This window comes from Astatotilapia calliptera, chromosome 4 (assembly GCF_964374335.1).
Source record: "Astatotilapia calliptera chromosome 4, fAstCal68.1, whole genome shotgun sequence".
Classification (NCBI taxonomy): domain Eukaryota; kingdom Metazoa; phylum Chordata; class Actinopteri; order Cichliformes; family Cichlidae; genus Astatotilapia; species Astatotilapia calliptera.
In genome coordinates, this window is record NC_137425.1 from 14,637,909 (window position 1) to 14,658,679 (window position 20,771).

The following is a 20,771-nucleotide window of genomic DNA, read 5'->3' on the forward strand; positions in this document are numbered from 1 at the left end:
CAGGCCCGGCAGGTGTGTTCAGACTGGATGCTGGCCACACCTGAGGGAGCTCATTACGCACACCTGCAGCTGATCAAGCCTCGTCGGGGGAGCTACTTAGGTGTGTTGTGGAGCTCTCTCCGACGCTTGTTTCGTGAGACTTCCCGTCAGTTTCCCAGCTAGAAGTCAGTGAGTGTGAGTTTGTCGCAGTGTGGTGTATTTGCCTCTGGTATTTTCCCAGGAGGATTGTGGAAGGAGAGGACAGCAAGCACGGGTTACACGAATACCAAGGAGCAGAGGCACGGAGCAGACCGTGACACTGATGACATAATCTGGGACAGGTGGTCGAGTCATCCACTGTTAAAATAAAAAAAATTCTAAAATTGTTTTCTTAAAGAGAAGGGGCATGCAATTTGGGGGGATTAAATTTAATATACCCCAGTATCCATACAATAGTAAAAAGCTTTTGCATTTCTGTGTGTGGAGTGAAATTGTGGACTGAAGTGAAGAACGGAAGCAATGTCCCAGCACGACTCAGTCTAACAAGCAGTAAAAAAACAAAACGTGTGTGTGTGTGTGTGTGTGTGTGTGTGTGGATGCACGCACGCACGCACAAGTATGTTTATATAACTTTATATATCTGTAAATTTGTATATGTTTTGACGTGTTAGGGTTATAAAAGCAAACACATGTAACAAATTGTAAGGAAGAATTTCTGATGGATAAATAGGAAGAAAACGTGTTGATTATTAGTGGTGGAAAGGGGGTGGGATTAAAAAAGCTTATGCTTCTTCCAGAGCTGCTTCTTACTCCTACAGGGTTTTTATTTTATTTTATAACCATTATTGTTTGGCTTTGTTTGTTTTTGTTTCTTTCCCCGCCACAATACAACACATTACAAATACCAGGAATTTCGAGCAGTTTCTTTCATATGGACTTCGTTATCTTCTTATTATTTCCATCTGTCTCTCTCTCTCTTATGAACCGGATCCGTTAGTGCTCTGGCGCTCAGCCTGGCGCACTGGACCGAACCAAATCATGAAATAAGGAGGGGAGGCGATGTCAGACGCTGACTAGATTTCATTATTTGTTGGCAATGACAAAACGACATTAATTCTAGAAGAGAGGAGTGGTAAGGTCAAATACCTTATGAAACAAACATCCCTTTATTGTAATATGTTAATATTTTCAAAAGTAAAAGTAATTGACGGTTTACTATTTTTCTAGCGCTCATGTTATCACTTTTCTCATCCTTATGACGCCTCTGTTTGTTAGTACGGAATGAAGCTTAGAAAACGGGACATAATTGTGCGATTTTATCACTAATTTGTGTTAAATACTTATATAACACGGTGTTCTTTATTTCTTGTCTTTTGTTTTTAATCTGTAAACTTTAATCCATTCGATTTGTTTGTCACCAAACAAAACCGCTTTCTACATGCATCAACACCACTTCTGCGTCTTCCCTATCCTGTTTTTTGTTTTCTGAGTTCTGCTTTTCCCTGCACACCCACTTTACTCTGTCTAGATTTAGCGTTGTATTATATGTAGCGATCCACTTTCACTTGCCAAACAGTGAACTACACTTTTTGCAAAACCGAGTCCCAGTTTGTTTTTGGACTTTTGCTTTTTGCTAGATTTTTTTTTTCACCCTGTTCCAGTGTGTGCCTCCCTGCATTTTGTTTTTATTTTTTTTTTTAACTTTTTGTTCATTTATTTATTTTATTGTCAACTGTCTTTTTCTGCATTACTTTAAACCAAAGGTAAGTAGTTTAAACTTTTAATTTGAATTCAATAAAAGTTTATCTGAATATAGAATCAGAGTCAATGAATTTAAGGACCAGTTGATTACAAAGTCTAATTTGTCAAGCAGTACTGTCTGATGAAATATTACAGTTTATCTTTTAGTTTCTTGCTTATGGATGATTTTGTGGAGAAAAAAAACTGGGCCTAAGTAAGTGGCTGGAGAGATTTGAAGATATTGATACAGATGTGATCTACTGACTGTGAAACAGAAAATCTACTAAAAACATGAGTACTACAACATTGTTCTGCAGTCCAATGCAAACATTTTGGAACGTACATTCTCCAGGGCTGTGGGATGCGCCAGGAAGTTGGGGGTGGGGAGGTTTAGGGTGTAAGAGATAAAGTGTACATTGCATTCCTCTTGTCATGATCCAATGCGCTCTATAAAGTCTGTGAACTAGCAAACCCAGCTGCACACAGAGCACAAGAATAAACAGTATAAACTGAAACTGATTGGTCCGCACAGCCAAGAAAATCATATCAGATGTTCTGTGGCTAAAATAACTCTTTCATCCACAAAATGGGTGGAGGTCTTAGAACTGAAGGGGAAAAAAAAGGATTGAACCAAAAGTGTCATATTAGCCGAACTGTTTATATTTGGTTTTTAAACTGTGTGTATTTTTCTATCAAACTCAGACTCCGTCTATAAGTATTTTGTCAGAAATATTTTATTATTCTGTTTCCAGTGACATTATGTTCAGTTGAGGTACTGTTGCTGCCCATCTTAAGTTGGGCTTTAGACAACTTGCCCCATTCACGCCCATGCATACAACCACTTTTTCTGTGATCTTTACTTTAGACTTTTTGAATGCAGAATATTTTATTAAAGCTATTTAGCAGGAGCAAAGCAAAGGATGTATTAAATAATAATAATCACTTAATATACTTAACTAATTATTCTACTCCGAGATAATGCAAATTTCTAATACTGATCTTGAGAGTAATGAGAGAGCAGAGGATTGGCACATCCAGGCAGGAAGTTGCACTTCTTTGGGTCGTGTCAATATAATCCAATAGTAAGGTAGTAACGCTATACTGAGTCCTTCAATTACTTGACATTGTAATCCAACACAACACAAATAGAGAATAAATGTAGTTTAGCACTTTTGTGCTATTTTGTCACATAATCATATGATTATGTGATTAAAATAGCACAAAAGTGCCTTCCTTTCCAAACTACATTTATTCTCTATTTGTGCTGTGTTGGATTACAATGTCAAGTAATTGAAGGACTCAGTATAGAGTTACTACGTTACTATTGGATTATATTGGTCTGGGGAGGTTGTTACCCCCCTCTCTCAGTCACTTCCAATCTGGCCTGCACAAACACCACCTCTTCCTGCTCTTCTCTGTTCTCAGTTCTGCTTTACCCTGCATCCGCTTTATTCATGTTGGATTTACCTTTCTATTAAATGTATAGATGCAGCTGCAATTGTGCAGTCTGAGCCACACAGTTCCAGTTTGTTTTTAACTTGTTTTTAACCTGTTTTCAGACTTTTTGCTTTCTTCCCGCCTGTTTTCTGTCTGTGTCTCACTGCTTACTTCACATCGGGGCGGCCGTGGCTCAGGGGGTTGGGAAGCGTATCTGTAACCAGAAGGTCGCCGGTTCGATCCCCGGGCTCTCCCTCCTGGTCGTTGTGTCCTTGGGCAAGACACTTTACCTACTAGTGTTGGCCAGAGGGGCCGATGGCGCGATGTGGCAGCCTCGCTTCTGTCAGTCTGCCCCAGGGCAGCTGTGGCTACAACCGTAGCTTGCCTCCACCAGTGTGTGAATGCGAGAGTGAATGAATAGTGGCATTGAAAAGCGCCTTGGGTTCTTTGAAAAGCGCTATATAAATCCAATCCATTATTATCTCCCTCAGCAGCCTTTTCCTGCGTTACTTCTAACAAAAGGTGAACTGTTGAACTTTTAATCTGAATTTGATATCAGTGTCTCTGATTTATATATGCATTAAAGGAGAAGTTGATCACAAATGTCTAACCTGTAAAGCAGTACTGTCTGGTTAAACATCACAGTTTATCTTACAGTTTCACTTCCTTGTCATGGATGATTTCGTAAGAAACAAACTGGCTGAATGGGGGCTAAGTGAGTGGGTGGAGAAATTTAAAGGTAAAGTATTAACGTGAATCCATGATCGGTACAGATATTGATCCTGATGTGATCTGTTAACTGTGAAACAGCTCATATAACTATGCCCATTGCTTTGTCACTCATTGAACAAGAATTTCTAAAGCAAGTTGAGAATAATCTTTATCTCTGCAACTTTATTTTTAATTACAGATGAACAAATCGATGCAGAAAGTCTGCGTGTCCTTGATGATCGAGAAATTGATAATTTGATCCCAAAAGCTGGACCAAGAGTGAAATTCAAGAAGAACCTCAAGCTGTTAAAGGTAATTACGTTTTTTAACAACATTTTTATTTGAGTGTTCGGAGGTGAACTGTTGTTAGAATTATCAGAATATTAAAAATGTACTGGCGGTAATAATATGTAGTGTCATTTTTGTTAATTCTTTACTAAAACTGAAATGTTTTTGTTGTGCTAGGAAGAAATAAACACAAATCAAGAAATCAAGAAACAGTAGTAAGAGGTTAATATTAAACACTGCTTTGCTGGGCTAAAGGGGCCTTGCTAGCTATGGGATGTTTAAGGGTGCGAAGCAGAGTCTCCAATTCTGTGATCCTGGCCTCCAGAGCTGCAAATAGTCTACAAATAGTATCATTATTGCTAAAGGAGGCTAAGGAGTAATTAAGCACAAAAGTAACAAAAGTAATCTGACACAATGAGCAAGAAAGTGCAGGAGGTACAGGTGAAAGGGCCATGCTGCTAGTGAGTTGGCTACAGGCCAAGCTAAGCTAGCGAATCCCTGATGGCACAGTGAGTGAATACTGTGACTATAATTAGTGAGTGAATACACAGAGTGCATGAAGATAACACTATGAAATACGCTATCTATACGTTTTTAATTAGACTGGCTACACAGATAAGCTACACAAAAATACCACTCTGCGTTGGAACAAGAAGTGATAGTCTACCATGGAGAGGGAACACCAAATGACCCACTGGTGTTCGACAGCGTCTCACTGGCAGTAATTATTTGTAGAGTAATTTTATTAATTCTTAACTAATATAGATTTGAACTGATTTTACTGTTGTAGGAAGAAGAAAACTCAAATCGGGAAACAGTCAATTCTGTTCAAGTAAGTAAATGTGAAGGGAAAAGTTCTTAAATGTCCATATGACAAATACAATTTTAATACACGTTTAAGAGGTTAATATTAAACACTGCTTTGCACTTTTATCTGCAGTGTGAACAGGAGCATGAAGAAGCAGCTGATGTGGTTCAGGTAAGGGTTATACTGAATTTCAGACATTTAGGCCAACTACCTGAGACAAAGTAAAGCTCCATCCTCTGGTCTATAGAAACTGACCACTCTCTACAGAAACCAATAAATGACTGAATCTAAAAACCTAATTCATAGGTTGGGTTGGGAAATATACATTTTGCCCTAGCTAGGGGTTCGCTAACCGTCTCTGTAGGTCTTCATGACTGGGACTTTGTTGTGGAAATTTTGACAATAACCTGCAACACACCCATTGAGCGTTTTGAAAAGGGTGTAATAAACACATTGCAATGTGGATAGAAGCATCCCAGCCAAACCACTAGGATCATCTCTGAATCGTGGCCACCGCCCTTACATCTTATATACCCAGAGACAGACAAAGACACTCCACAAACTCTTACATGTTGGCCCCTCTCACGGGGAGGCTATACCATCAGCCTCATGCTTAAAACCCTCTCCCTCTCAGAGAGAATTATAACCTTGCTTTCTGCTTAACCGTCACCTAAAGATTTACATCCCTGAAAAGGAGAGGGAGTCTCACTATCTGTTTAACGTCTCCCATGAACTAACAATGGCCCCACTGTGTCAGTGTGTGTGTGTGGAGCACAGGGCTCATTTCTAGTGCACATGCATACAACTAAGTGACAGGAGTGCTCTTGCTATACTAAAGTGATATTACTATTACTAATGTGATATGATTAAACATGTGATTAATACACGAGAACAGAAATCTGCCACCAAAACTTAATTATGTAAAAGAATTGTCTCATAGCATAAGAAGAGGGTAATGGGAGGGCGTAATGTACTCTTCATCAGTCTGCTAGTTGAAAACATGGAGAACTTGTACATTAGTGTCCTTTAAATGCTGTTAAAGAGCAATGCCAATGCAAATAGTAATAATTTCCTGTATAACTCATATTCATCCTCAGGTCTTGCCATCCACAAGTGATACAGGTGAGACACATGCATCGTATTTATTGCATCTCATATTATTCTGTGTTTTAAAGGCACCAATATTTTTTGCAATCTACATAACTTTACTAAGAATAACTTTAAGTGCTGAGAGAAAACCGTTTTTTTTGTTCTTATTTTTTGTTGTTGTTTTTATCCAATCAGGAAAGAGAAAATCAGACCTTCAAAGTGACACCATCAGGTTGCAGTCACCAGCTAAGCGACAGCGTCTGTCTATGCCAGGATTTGAAGGTATTTAGGTTTCTTATTAAACAGTGTCACAGTTTAAGGGTTAAACCTCTGTGCAGCACAATTTGTCCAACATCTTTGATGATAGAAATTACTTTTTCTTTGGGCTTTTGTCAAAATTTAACAGTCACATGTTGCATGGTATATTAGGGTTGATTGGTAAGTGGTCACATTATGGTCCTGATATTCTCTAATTCACGCAGGTTTGCTTTCTTGTTAAACATGAGAATTTACATTTTCTGGTTATTCTAGTCTATAATTCCTTCTAAATAGTTCTTTACATTTATGCCAACAGAACCAGTCATACTGTCTGATGTGAAAAGCATCATGACATTTGTACATGCCAGACTAAATACCGTATTTTCACGACCATAAGATGCACCGTACTAAAAGGCGCAGTCTCAGTTATGTGTGCCATTACTGTATTTAACACACACATAAGGCGCACCTGATTATAGGGCGCATACAATTATGCGTGTTTAAAAATAAAGCGGGAGCAAAACTGAGTTTGGTACTCACATTTTTATTACCGGTAATTGTCATCAATCAAACCCATCGAAGTCCTCATCCTCTGTGTCTGAATTGAACAGCTGCGCTAAATCTCCATCAAACATTCCAAGTTCACTTTCTTCACCGTCAGAGTCACTTTCCGTGCCGTGCGGCTCCTCGGAAATGATGCCGGCTTTTGCGAAAGCTCGAACAACAGTGCCAGCAGACATGTTAGCCCAAGCATCTACAATCCATTCGCAAATTGTGGCGTAACGCAAATTGTGTATAGCGGGAAAAAACTTTATCATCAGGTTGCTGGTATCTGAGGTATTATATTAAATTTTTCTTATTTCAAATCAAACATTGAACAATCAACTTGTGCCATAAGTACTTGGTAAGTGGTCCATAAGAACCTGATACATTACCCTTTTTGGATATCAGTGTATCACATTGTGTTTATAATGGTTCATAATTCCTGCTAAACACTTCTTTACTTTCACTTTGACAGACACCAGAATATTGTCTGAAGTGAAACACATAATGAAACAAATCAAGGACCAAATAAACGACAAAGAAGAACTTGGTGCTTTTATAAAGTGGGTATATAAACATTTAAGTAAGACCTTTTACTTAAGGTATAATGAAGCTTTATTTATATGAGATCCAGATCTCTTTTGTAAGACCATTCTGGTGAACGGAAATCATACACACAAGGTGTTCACAAAGAGATGGCTTTCTAATTTTGCGATACATTTCATTGTTGAATAAATTAACTCATATTTAAACTCTTGTTCCATAGGAATAAAATCAGTGATTTAGAGATTAACAAGAGAGAGCTTGTTGGTGTCTTTGGAAGATCTGGGGCTGGAAAGAGCTCGTTAATCAATGTCATCATTGATGAGAAGAATCTTTTGCCCACTGGAAGAACCAGCACATGCACCTCAGTCGTGATTAAAGTGGAGGCTAACACACGTAGCTTAAAGTATGAAGCGGAAATTGAGTTCATTAAAAAAAAGGTACAATAAAATGAATGTTTATTTTTCACAGTATATGTATATATAAGTATGTATATAATAATTATATAATACATAATTATAATAATTATAATTTCTAGTTAGTCTGCATGACATTTAAGAAAACCCAAAGATTGTTTTTGTTTTTATCTTGTTTTAGGAGTGGCATGATGAATTATGGTCACTGAAAACTTACAAGAAAGGTGATGATGACTATCGGGACATGGTTAAAAAGCTGTCAGCCCTGTATGGAGATGAATGGAAAGACAAATCCCCTGAAAACCTTATAAAACAAAAGTATTTCAATAATATTCCAGAATTTCTAGAGTCCAAGAGGAAATCTTTGAATTGTGACACAGTAAGGTCAAATGCTATTCTATTACTTACTATTACTTAGAATGTTTCTTGTTTTACTGAGTGAAATTTGTTTGCAAAGTCTGAAATTGATATAATTTATAGACGGCCTACTCTATGCAAATTGGGCTTTAACTGTTATTAAAAAAATGAAGAAAGAAAAAAAAATAGAAGCAGAGTAGAATATAATGCATCTTTGATAAGTGCTACAGGCCAAAATCACAAAACAAATCTGTTCTTGCCTTATCAAACCTCAGTGCTGCTTTTGACCAGTTTGAAAACTAGATGTGATCAAAGGACCAAAGACAGAAACAAAAATGTGAATGTTTATTTACAATGTTTTCCAGCTGCCTCCTGCAGCTCAGCACACTGAGCTCCCTTGTCAGGTCCTGCCATCCTACTTAAATAGAAAAGACTGATTCTCATATAGACCTTTTCTACTTTATCTGAGCACTCAGAGAGTGGAAAAACAAAAACCTCATTGAAGAAAAGCATTTCAGACATATTCCAGAAATTTTAAACTCCATGAAGAAATCTTTGGAATGTGACACAGTAAGCTCAGAAACTCTAAATAATGCATTCTTTGAGAAAGTATTTATATTTTCAGTTTTCGAGGACTGACATAATTTACTGTCGGCCTACTCTATAGAAATTGGACTAATTTAACTGCAAGTTTAGTGGATTTGTAACTGAGAACATTTTTATTTATCACACCTCCAAATCCATAAAATGACAACCAAATGTACCAGGGCAGGTTCTAATTCTTTTTGTTTTTTAGTTTTTTAACAGAATGAGTGATAGTCGCTGTGCAACTCAGCAAGTTCATCAAGGAATAGCTTTAAAAAAGGAGAAAAAAACAAACAAATTTGAGTTCCACTGAAATGGATTTAGAGGATTTGAAACAAACAAAAAGTCATGTTATGGATAGATGGTATGAGAAAAGCTTTCAAAAAGTTTTTCATCCTAAAGATGTCAGTATTAGCTCCTGAGGTCAAGAGTGTACATATGGTTGTACATACTTACATTAGCCTGTGCTGTATTTTGGGTTTTCTGCTCCTAATTTACTGTAATTGTAAGTTTTAGAAATTCAGTTAGGTATAGGTACGTATTCAGGTATAGTATCACTAAAAGCTACAATACTCACTACACGTTATCGTTGCTCTTCAGTCATATTTTACGTTGCACTACTTCTTTAATCCAATTTGAAGACACGTTCAGTGATTGTACAGGTTACGTGTTTTGCATTATCGTATTTATTTCATTTATTGCAGGCTCAAGAGCTATCTCAAAAACTTCGTATATACACAAAGGGTGGACCAAAGCAGGAAGATGGATATAAAGCACAGCAGTGGTTTTGGCCACTAGTGAAAAGTGTGACTGTCAGGGTGCCACACAATGAGCTCCTCCAGCATGTCACACTTGTGGACCTTCCTGGAAATGGTGATCGTAACAAGAGCAGGAACGAAATGTGGAAACAGGTATTTTATTCACATCCACTGCATCTTGTTTTGTCCTGTGTTGTTCTGAACATTGTTTTGTGTAATTATTTAAAATTGACATTCTATGATTCTCTTTCAGATTGTTGTAGATTGTTCTACTGTGTGGATAGTGGCTGAAATTACTCGAGCAGCATCAGAAGTTGAAGCCTGGGAGATCCTAAAAAGTGCACATGGCCTCATTGGAAATGGTGGTCAATGTCAGCAAATCCACTTTATCTGCACCAAGTCTGATCCTGCAGATGATCGGTAAGTGAATTACCAAACCACACAGAGCTGGATGTGTTGGCAAAAGTACTCAATAACTGATATCAAAAATCATATTAAAGACACATACTACTATCAAGACTAAGATAGTACCAGTTTACTAGAGAATGCATTTCTTGAAGAAAATTCAGTGTGAACGCTGACAGCTGAATCGTTTGAGTTGAATTTTTATAATGTCTTGTCTTGTACACCAGTGTGTACACTGAATACACCAACTCATTCACATGAGAGCAGAAGTTCACACCGAAGAAGTAGTTTCAGAGTTTGAAAGTAGCTGAACAGAATAAGCTGATTAATGACAAAAGAAAATTTAGACTTTGTGAACTTCAGCTTTCAGCAATTCTGCACTTTGACTTTCAGATGAATGGTTCGGTGTATTTCAGCTCAATGGATATTTTTCCAACCAAAGGTTCAGAAGTTATGACATTTCATCTCAAACAATTCAGCTATCTGCATTCACACTTGAGTTTTCTTTAGGAAATGTGTTCTCTAGTTATTCCTTTGTTGTTATTTCAAGGGCAGGGATTTTTTTTAAATTTTTTTTGAAAAGACTTAAGGTGTTCCAATTGCATGTTAAAGAATAAATTGTGCCATGGATGTTAATGTCAGTGGCCATTTTGCTTATTTGTATTTTCATTGGATCATTGTAAAGCAGCAGCCATTTTTGTTTATTATTAATCTACGTCTTTAGCCGCTAACTAGTCTCACACCGTTTGTCGCTTGTCTGTGAGCTGCGTGCTTCCATTCAGATTTTTACAATTTATACACTTTCTGAAATATTCCTCTTTTCTGCTGATAGGGTCACATTGACTTTGAATCACTTTCCTTCTTTTAGGCCATATTTCTCCCACACCGTTTGACTTAGACCCTACTGTTACACCAAATTGACCAGAGCAACTGTCTGCAAAACTAAGATATTTATTTCACTTCATTTCTACAGTTTTTCTGTCTCTCAAATCCCTCCCCATTCATGTGTATTGGAGAGTTAGCATGAGGCTAGTGTGAGGCACACAAATCCTCAGGTGAATTTTTTTTCTTTAACATCTAGATACATGCTCAATCATCCAAGTAAGTTAATCCCCAAAAGTTGATTCTGTTCAACTGGACATAGTGTTTTCAGTGGGAGAAATGTTTCGTCGTGACGAAAACTTACTGCAGGTTTCCCCAGCCTTATAAACAGTACCCGGAAATTCACTCCCTGTTTAATTCCACCAACCACTTTTGGAGCAAAGATTTTACAGAACATTTTTTAACTTGCACTTGTGACCTTAAATTTAAGCTCTACACAAACAAAAATCCACACATGTGTAGAACAACTTCTTGGGATCCCCACAGTTTTTAAAACACATTGATATCACGTTCACTTCCCAGTTTATAAGCCATAAGGCAACAATTCACTCTATTACAGCATCCCTCATTTGAATATAATTTGGGTACTGGTTTGTCTGTGTCTCACCATAGTCTGGGCCCCACGTATGAGGTAATACTCACCACAAGGCTCATCTACAGTTTGTTAGCTTGTCATGTGTCTCACTGAGAGGTTTAGTGGGTAAACTGCTACTCTTTCTGTGGGGGGCCATTGCGTATTGGCTGTAATGCATTCAGTGTGAATGCAGCAACAGCCAATGAAATAAAAAAAGATTGCTTACACAGAACCGTCAGAGAACAGGTTCAAGGCCTGGTAGGGACAAAGCTTGTGTTACATTATCAAAGGATAAACACCAGTTTGTACTTAGATAATGTAGGTAACATTAATTTTTCACATTACTTTATGATTTTATTTGATTGTCTTGTTTATTTGTAAATTACATTATATAGTGTTACCACCCTTGGGGCTGTGTTTCTGCATTAATTACCTATACTTTCATGAAGTACATTTGAGATGATATCCTGCTCGCTAAACACTGTTCATAGTGTTGAACTCTGCTTGTTAACCCCTAACTATGGTTGAACTTAGCTTGAGTAGATTTTTGAGGTGTTACTGCTCGTGAGGTTAGCCTTAGTTAGCTTTAGGTTTTAGGTTTAGTTAATTTTGTGCTGGTTATATGCCCAGTGGTCTGCAGTACGGGGCCCTGTCGGTTTTCTGTTTGAATTTTGCAATAAAACCTTTATTTCACTCCCTGTCCCCTAGCAGAGGGGGTTGTAACAATACCATGATAATCCTGTGTTGTTTATTAGGTGGACAGTGTTTTGCACCAGGAAGCATCTCTGTATAGACAGTATAATTTAGAAGGGCAGTAAAGAAAGTCTGCATGCAAGTATCCTTGGGCAAGATGCTGACCCCTGATTTGCTCTTGATTGATTGATAATATGTCAAGAGATTTATTCTAAATGACACTTCTTCAGCTGAGAGTCAGAGAGTGGATACACACACACGCTGCAGATTTTACTTGCAAGGGCGGTCACAGAGCGCTCACACGAGAGTGGGGGCCCTGTGATCAGCGCTCTGTTCTTGCACTTGTCTTTATTTATACATGAGAAAAGTAATACAATAATGAATACATTTGTTCAGTGGAATGTTGGTAGGTGTGTGTGTGTGTGTGTGTGTGTGTGTGTGTGTGTGTGTGTGTGTGTGTGTGTGGTGGAATGTGGGAAGCAGCTCTTTTTCCTGGTAAGAGGTTAGAACTGCTTGTTGAGCTTCTTACTATCGCTGTGGGAAGATTCAGATAAAAATATCAGAACAAGTTTTTATAAAGAACAATCAGTTCTAAGTAATAAAAAGGTCATCATGTAGTATTCTATCACATGTAAACTTATATCATTAAAAGCTTATACTGACTACTAAGTACAATTTTTCATTGACATAATACTTTATTCATCCCGAGGGAAATTGGGTTGCTGCCAGCCTTGCCAGCACCATCTTACCCTTCCGACCATACATACATTACGTCACATGGGGAAGACAGGTCAGAGAGGAATAACAATGGAAGGGGTTAGGGAGGAGAAAAAAGAACTCCCCAGACTGAGCTCCAACAGGGAGATCAGTTTGACACAGAAAAAAAAAACACCTCAGCACATAGCACATGAATCATCACATCTCACAACATAGAAGACACTTCCAAGGCGTTTGGAGGGGGTGGGGGGTGAATGTAGGTCTGTGTCAGTGTACATGCGTGTGTGTGTGTGTGTTCCGTGTTCAGCTGATCTTCTTCTCCAAGATCTTATCCATATTGCGTTCAATAAACACAGTCTGTGTACTCACAGCCCTGCCCATCGTCTATCATGTCAGCCAGCCTTGTGGGACTTTGAACAGCTGTAGCCACTTCTTGTTCTTCAATAAGCCAGGTCCGAGCCAGCTCCAATCAGCCAGAATTCTGTTATCGTGGTTCCGAATTGATAGATGTCATTCAATGTCCTCCATCAAGAGTGTCGCCAGACACACGGCGCAACCGACCATCTGATGTATTTATCTTAGTGTGAATGTTAGATATAAAACACTTGAATATAGAAAAAAGTGTTTGAATGAAATTTTTATTTAAAGAAATGAAAATAGCAGGTCTGTGCTCTATTTCTGTCAGTTAGCGTTTCTAATGTTCTAAGATATGAACACAACACTGTCAGAAACCCACCCAGCTTATTTACCATTACAACATGACAGCAACACGAATAACTGAAACCTCCCGTTCATTCATCATTTAGCTCGTTACTTCAGCACAACTGACACAACTGTTTAACCAAATGATGGACGCTAGCTGTCATAAATCAGATAACCCTTCAAAACACAGCTGCATATTCGTTCTGTAGGTTTACTCTTATTTCAGATAACCTTTTTCTTACCTGTGGTTAATGATCACAGAGCTCTGAGATCTGATTTCTTCTCCGGAAGTGGCAACTCAGACTTGAAGCAGCGCCGGAAAACCATAGTGGACAAAAGTATATTACATCTGTAGTGATTTAGCACTACGATACAAAACGAATGCGAAACAGTTTAGATCTGTTTGTCTAAGGTTGTGGGTTCAAGTACAGCATGGGACATGTTTCTCATTTTCCACTTTCAGCATGTTTGTCAAAAAGGTGCCGTGGTATACACATAGCTAAACATAACTTTCTAGAAAATGACAAAGCGTTGTCCTTTTATACTTCAGAACAGGGTCTCAAACTCATGGCCCGGGGGCCACTTGCGGCCCACGTCACCCCCCCTTGCAGCCTGTATATTGACGTGAAGAAATATATTGCAATTTGGCCCTTTAAGTTTGTTGTTGAATGCAATGTTAAAATAAGTTATTTAAAAAATATTTAATATGAAGGAATATAAGCAGAGAGTACATTTATCTGACCTGCTGAAACCACATTCATCTTCTCGGGCATTAAGGTCATTAGATCAGAGACTGCTGGTGGTACCACGCACTCGTTTTAAAACTCGTGGTGATCGGGCCTTTCAGACTGTGGCACCACGGTTGTGGAATTCTCTCCCACTGTCTCTTCGCTGCACGGACTCCATTGATTCTTTTAAGAAACAGCTGAAGACATTTTTATTTAGAAAAGCATTTGATTAATTTCTTCTTATGCTGTTTTTATAGTTTTATTGTTTTACATTGTTTTATTTACTGTTATATTGTTTTTATATTTCCATTTCCTGTGTTGTAAAGCACTTTGTGATTTTTATCTGTGAAAAGTGCTATATAAATAAATTTTACTTACTTACTTACAAACATTTTGAGGAATTGTGTTAGTTCAGTGAGGGAGTTATTTGTAAATAAAACTATTTTCACTAGCAGTCAGAACTATTACTTTAACTACTGTGGTTTGCAGAATCTGTTTAAGCATGTGGCCATTTACCATTGAATGAAACCATAAACAATAAAAAAAAAAGGTTAGGAATAATAGAAAGCACGATCCTTCAGAAAATAAAAAGAAGCACATTGTGCGCTGTCTATCTTGCGTGCTGCACAATATCGTTTATTACTTAGTATCTACTGATATCTACTGCTAGCTAGTTTATTGTGATGGTGCCGTTTTTTTTATTATGTTGCTCTTTGTTGTTTGCTTTCTCTTCTGTTTTTTTTCTCCATACAGGTGACCCAGGTGTTTTTTTTTTTGTTTTTTTTTTGTTGTTTGTTTGTTTTTGTTTTTCTTTCTTCCCCCCCTTCTCACCGTCTCTTCTCCCCTTTGGTTTTCTTTCTCTCCCTCTCTTTCTTTCATTCTTTCTCCCTGTCCTATCGCCCAGTCATGTCTGTCCCGTTTGTAGGAACTGAAAATAAAATAAATTCATAATTATAATAAAGGTCAATCAAATGGACCAATATGGCAAGGCCATGATGATCCACTTGGTAAAATAAATCCGCTTGGCATCTTTCTTGGCCTTAAGACAACAATTCTGATGGCTAAAGATCCAAACGGGACACAAAAAAAAAAGAAAAAAGAAAATAAAAAGAAGGCAGAAAAGCGGGGCCTGAAGTGGTCAGTCCTTTAATTATGCTGATCTTATTGACACATCTTTTTGAAGTGGTAAAGGTATCTTGCACTCCACATGCAAATCCTTTGAAAGACAAACACTCAGCTATTTTCTTGATGTGTTGCTGTATGATTAAGCTATATGTTGAGTCCAGTTTTCTTTTCTATCCATTTAAGAGTTGCACACAACAAGGAAGCCAAGGAAGAAGTGATGAACGAATTCCAGGAACTGAGTGTGAGTTTTAAAGATGTTCAAACAGTTTTCTGTAATGGCGAGGCAAAGCTTTATTAAAATTAAAACACATTATTTCAGGAGCAGTTCAGCGATAAAGGTTTCAAAGTGTTCACAGTGAGTGCTGATGAGTTCCTGAAAAGAAAACGTGTAAAAGAAGATGACAATGGTAGGTTGTAAGCATGTCAGAATATTTTGTGATTAAAAGAAATCTTATTCAATGCATATCTTGTTTTATTTTCCCTCTATGTAAACCAAGAAGAAGTTGCTAGATTAAATTACTTTTATTTACAGAAATACCCAAACTTCAAGACTTCCTGCAAAATCTCAACGACTGCCACTCTGAGACAATAAACTATGTGAATGGAGCTTATGGGATTCTGTCTTTGATTGAAGGTGCCAGGTGCAGCAAAGCGGTGAGATCAAGTTATCTGTGTGGAACAATATATTAATGACAAATTGATAACTTCAAATGTTTCCATAACTCTGACACCTAACAAGATTTTAGTTATCAAGATTTTTTGACAGGAACTGACTGAAAAAAATTTCAAAATGATGAATGAAAATAGAGAGTTGTATTTATGTTATTACTGCTTTAATAAAAAATAAATATACTGTTTTAATTTCAGGGTGTTGGAAAAGCAGATGATGTATGTAAAGTTCTCGAGAAAAACATGAGAGAAGAACTTGATCAAGTCAAAAGAGCAGTTGATGAAGCGATCAAGGATTTTGAACATTGTCTTACAGAAGGCGTTAAAAATTCCAAAACCTCTGAAGAAAAACTGAAATTTTTTTTGGACCGTGATGTATGTATCTGAATTATAATTATTATAATTAACATCATAGCAACAGATTTTGACCTTTATATGAGCATGTGTTTTTAAAATGGTTTTCCAATTTGTTTCAGCAAGAGCCTAGTTTTTTCAAGACACTAGAGGCTGTGGTTTGGAAATACGGCATCCACCAAACAAAAAAAGGGGAACACATAAATCTCAACACAATGTTAGCTTCATGCTTGACTGACAGCATTGATGAAAAATTCAGAAAGACCTTCCCGTAAGAATAAACACATTTTAAACTGTACACTATACTTAAAATAATTAAAACAAACTTGTTAATACTGCCATCATGAAACATTTTTTTTCAGAAATGATGTTAAAGGCGGATCTTTCAGTGGAGTCATCAGTAGATTTTCACTTGACACAAAATCACTGATTCAAAAATACCAAGATGTCAAACTGCAGCTGATATTTCTCCAGACAGAGGTACGACATGAAACAATCCAGTTTGTCAGTCCATTATAGCAGAATTTACCTATTCACTCTACAAATACTAATTCTGTTTATTAACTCATCCATGTTTCATGTTTTTAAGGAGGATAAAATTAAGGCAAAACTCAACAAAATAATCCTAAAGGGGAAGAAAATCATCTACAACAGTCTAACAGAGACAATTGAGAAAAACATGAAAAAGTGCTATGAAGGTAAGAAGATTGTCAGCTTGTCACTGTAATAAATCACAATTGTACATAAAAAAATGTTTTGACAAAGTTTATTCTTTTCTTGTAGACGCACGAAAAATTTCTGGAACTGATGCACTGAAAAAAATGAGGAAGACTATTGAGACACATGTATCCTTAAATAGGAACATGTATGAGGATGCAAAAAAGACCATGTTGGAGAAGATGAATGAACTGATGGTTTGTCAAATTATAACATACAATGAGACCAAGTATTGTTTTTTCTGTATTTGAGTGCTTTGGCTCAGTCTGAGCATTCTCTAAACCAGGGCTAGGCAACTCCAGGCCTCAAGGGCCAGTGTCCAGCAGGTTTTAGATATCACTCTGGGTCAACACAGCTGAATCAAATGATTAGTTTGTTACCAGGCCTCTGGAGAACTTCAGGACATGTTGAGGAGGTAATGTAGCGATTTAAATCAGCTGTGTTGGATCAAGGACACATCTAAAACCTACATGACACCAGCCCTTGAAGCCTGGAAGTTGCCCACCCCTGCTCTCTAAACATTAGTGAGGCTGCTGTTAATATTTTTATTTTTCAGCATTACAAAGATTTAGTCTGATATGATGGGTTGAACTGAAGAGTTTGAAGTATAAACTGGCCACAAGCACTCTAAACAAACATTAATTTAGATGTTTCAGGTGTTTCTAAACCTCAATATTTGACTTTGGAAAAAGTAATAAAAGCTCTGATGTTTAATTAGACGATCATCTGTAAGGAACTGGAGGAAACCACGGACCACTCCATTAAACACTCACTCAAGGCATCAACTTTGAGTGAGAGTCTCCCAGGTAAAGAAAATATAGGCTATGAAAGTAAATCTTGTATGTTGAACAATGCCAAAGCATGTTTTATTTATTTATTTTTTTCAGATGTTTCAGAGCATCTTGAAACTGTGCAGCAACATTACAATGAAGTTAAGCGCAGTCAAGAGGGAGAAATGACATCACAGTAACCAGGTAAATATTTAAATGTTATTTCATGTCACAGAATTATTATTAACCATTTTGTGTTAAATTACTTTAATAGTTCCTGTGAATTCTCAAAGAGAGGGGGTGAAATCTGATGACAATCCTAAGCACCTAAATATACATTAACTTTTGTCATAATTTAAAGATCCGAAATAGCCATTTTAAATTACATATGGCCATTTAAGCTGTCCGCTTGTATTTTCATCATCTCAGCTAAAAAAAAAAAAAACCCAGCTGGTTCTTATCTAACATTGGTGCCAGGTAATGTTATGCACCGGTGCCCTAAACAACCCCATTTTTCACTAAGTGTTAAAGTGTGACACCATAATGTTAGATTTACTTTAAAAGAAGTTTACTAGCAGCTGCTAAACAACTGCTAACAGTTGTGAAAACAGCAGCACTACCAACATAAACGTTCAGGACATGCTCAAAAACTTCCCTGAATATCGTCCACAGTCTTTGGACAGAAGTGACTTATTGACTCATATCAGACTGACAGCTGAGGTAAACATGCTGAATTAATTATTTCTGTGCACAGACAAAGTATTTGAATAATATCACCACTTATAATTTGTGTTATTTTACCCTTTTTACATCAGAGTCACCACAAAACATGTTAAAGTGTTTCCAAAAATGATTTTCTACACAAACAGTAACAGAAACAACAGATATTAAGATTTTCTATTCTAGGCTGAGGAGCTTTCAAGACATCTTAAAGCTAGCTGTAAGCACTGGCAATTTTACTGTTTGCCTGAGCAACTGAGTGTTAAAAATCTTTGTGCTTATTATTACTGGATGTTTCAGATTTGCTCCACACAGTAACAGCAGAAACCTGATGACCCACTCAACATCTCTGAGGGAACACTGACCAAAAGCATGAGGTCTCTGGATATCACCACAGACATTTCTGTTGTGTTGCTTGCTGTCTTTGAATGTTGTGTTTGACTTTTAATGAATTTGGTGAAATGAGATTTTTCAGTATTCACTGAGAGAAGCTCCTGGGTTTGAATCCAGTTTGAGGCCTTTCTGTGTGGACTTTGCTTTTTCTTCCTGTGTCTGTGTGGGTGCTCTCTGTGTACTCCAACTTCTTCCCACAGGCCAAAAACATGCGTGGGGGTTAGGTTAATTGGTGTTATTAGTTTTGTATTTTGTCATTTATTTTTATTTTTCATTTCTGTTTAGTTTCAAGACTTAAAATTTCAATTTATTTTTCATTGTTTGAAAATGTTTAGTTTTAGTTGGTTTTTATTACTGTTACGTTCTGATTTTATCTACTGTTTTTTTTCTTTTAATCAATTTTAAATCATGCTTTTTTTATTGTTTTTTAATGTCTCTGTAAAGCACTTAGATTCACCTTGTTGTTGAATTGTGCTATATAAATAAACTTGCCTTGCCTTACTGTTAATTTTTTTTTAAAATTATTGTTGTATTTAGTGGAAATATCAGAGACAAAATTTAGGAAAACCAGTGGAAACAATAGAAATGTTTCACTTTTTGAAAACAGTTGACCCACTTGTCTTGTTACATGTCCAGTGTCTCAAACACATCCATCAATACCATGTCAGGCACATTGTAATAACATTTTTACCAAACTAACAAATACTATTTCCTCTGATTTGTATTTCAAATGAGGTCATTTAATCATTTCTGTTGCTTGTTGTTTTTATTTTGTTTAACTAAAATATTCATATCTAGTCTTAGTTTTTACTTTAGTTTTATTTGAGTGGAATAACCTTAGGAACCTGTTCAGGGTGTACTCTGCCTCTCGCCTGACAACTGGGAAAGGCTCCAGCATCCCCGAATTGGATAAGCAGAAGAAAATGGATGGATGAAGATTTTTAAGCATGAATTCCTCCCAGGGTTTTTAAGGTTTTAATTGTGAGGGTCTAAACCAAAAGGGCAGCACTTTGTGCAAAGATGTTTTGATATATCTATTTTCTCCATTTTGTTGTATTTGTTCATTATTTGTAGACCCTAGTTATACAGAAAATTATACAGCAGTAGAACTACAATGTTACAGATTGTTAATTTTAGTGCTTTAAACCACAGGGATACTGTGATATTCAGATTCTTCCCAGTTTTCTATATAGCACATGTCTTATGTATACCATTTTACTTACATTTCTAACCTAAATATTAATTTACTGTAATACAATGGTTTCTTTGGTTGTCATAAGTAATAAAGCAGCAGCAAAAATATGTCTCACTTTCTACTTTAGTTATTATATCATATTGTTTTCTGTTGTTTCTATTCTGTATTGATTCTATAGTTGTAAGATGGAAACATGGTTTTTCAAACCTTGTTCTTGTGTTTTTTTTCTGACCCTACAACTAAGCTACCTGCCAAAAAGTACTTTGCAGTCCCACGGTAGCTTGTAACAAAGAGCAAAATTATCTATGAACTGTAAAGACTGAACCACAAACCATTTATCAACCAGAAGTCAAATGATTGTGGATCCTGCTTCATCAGAAAGGTTTCTTGTCTAAGTGGCCTCACAGTTCAAATACAATCCTCCAGTCACATTTCTTATCAGCATCTCTCTTCTATGATTCTATAATAATGAACTTTTATGGCCAAAGTTACCTTTTATAACCTTTACATTTACTGTTTCACAAAGGGTTAAAAGACCAATGTCTACAATTAAGACTTTTTGAACGCAGAATATTAAATTAAAGAAATTTAACAGGAGCAAAGGAAAAATCAACT

At 36.9% G+C, this 20,771-nt stretch overlaps 1 protein-coding gene across 1 annotated transcript; it reads left to right on the plus strand.

Annotated features, from left to right (window-relative positions):
• The first annotated feature begins 691 nt into the window (after positions 1-691).
• LOC145428268 (nuclear GTPase SLIP-GC-like) lies at positions 692-20,263 on the plus strand. Its single transcript, XM_080300309.1, has 23 exons — positions 692-1,742; positions 3,814-3,895; positions 4,067-4,179; positions 4,946-4,987; positions 5,096-5,134; positions 6,061-6,085; positions 6,248-6,334; positions 7,329-7,416; positions 7,620-7,836; positions 7,994-8,191; positions 9,459-9,665; positions 9,766-9,932; positions 15,522-15,579; positions 15,658-15,745; positions 15,871-15,992; positions 16,206-16,382; positions 16,484-16,632; positions 16,724-16,841; positions 16,951-17,059; positions 17,145-17,275; positions 17,797-17,884; positions 17,966-18,052; positions 18,869-20,263. The coding sequence occupies exons 2-22, from the start codon at positions 3,829-3,831 to the stop codon at positions 18,046-18,048; spliced, it is 2,373 nt and encodes a 790-aa protein (XP_080156435.1). The 5' UTR covers positions 692-1,742; positions 3,814-3,828; the 3' UTR covers positions 18,049-18,052; positions 18,869-20,263.
• Positions 20,264-20,771: the final 508 nt, after the last annotated feature.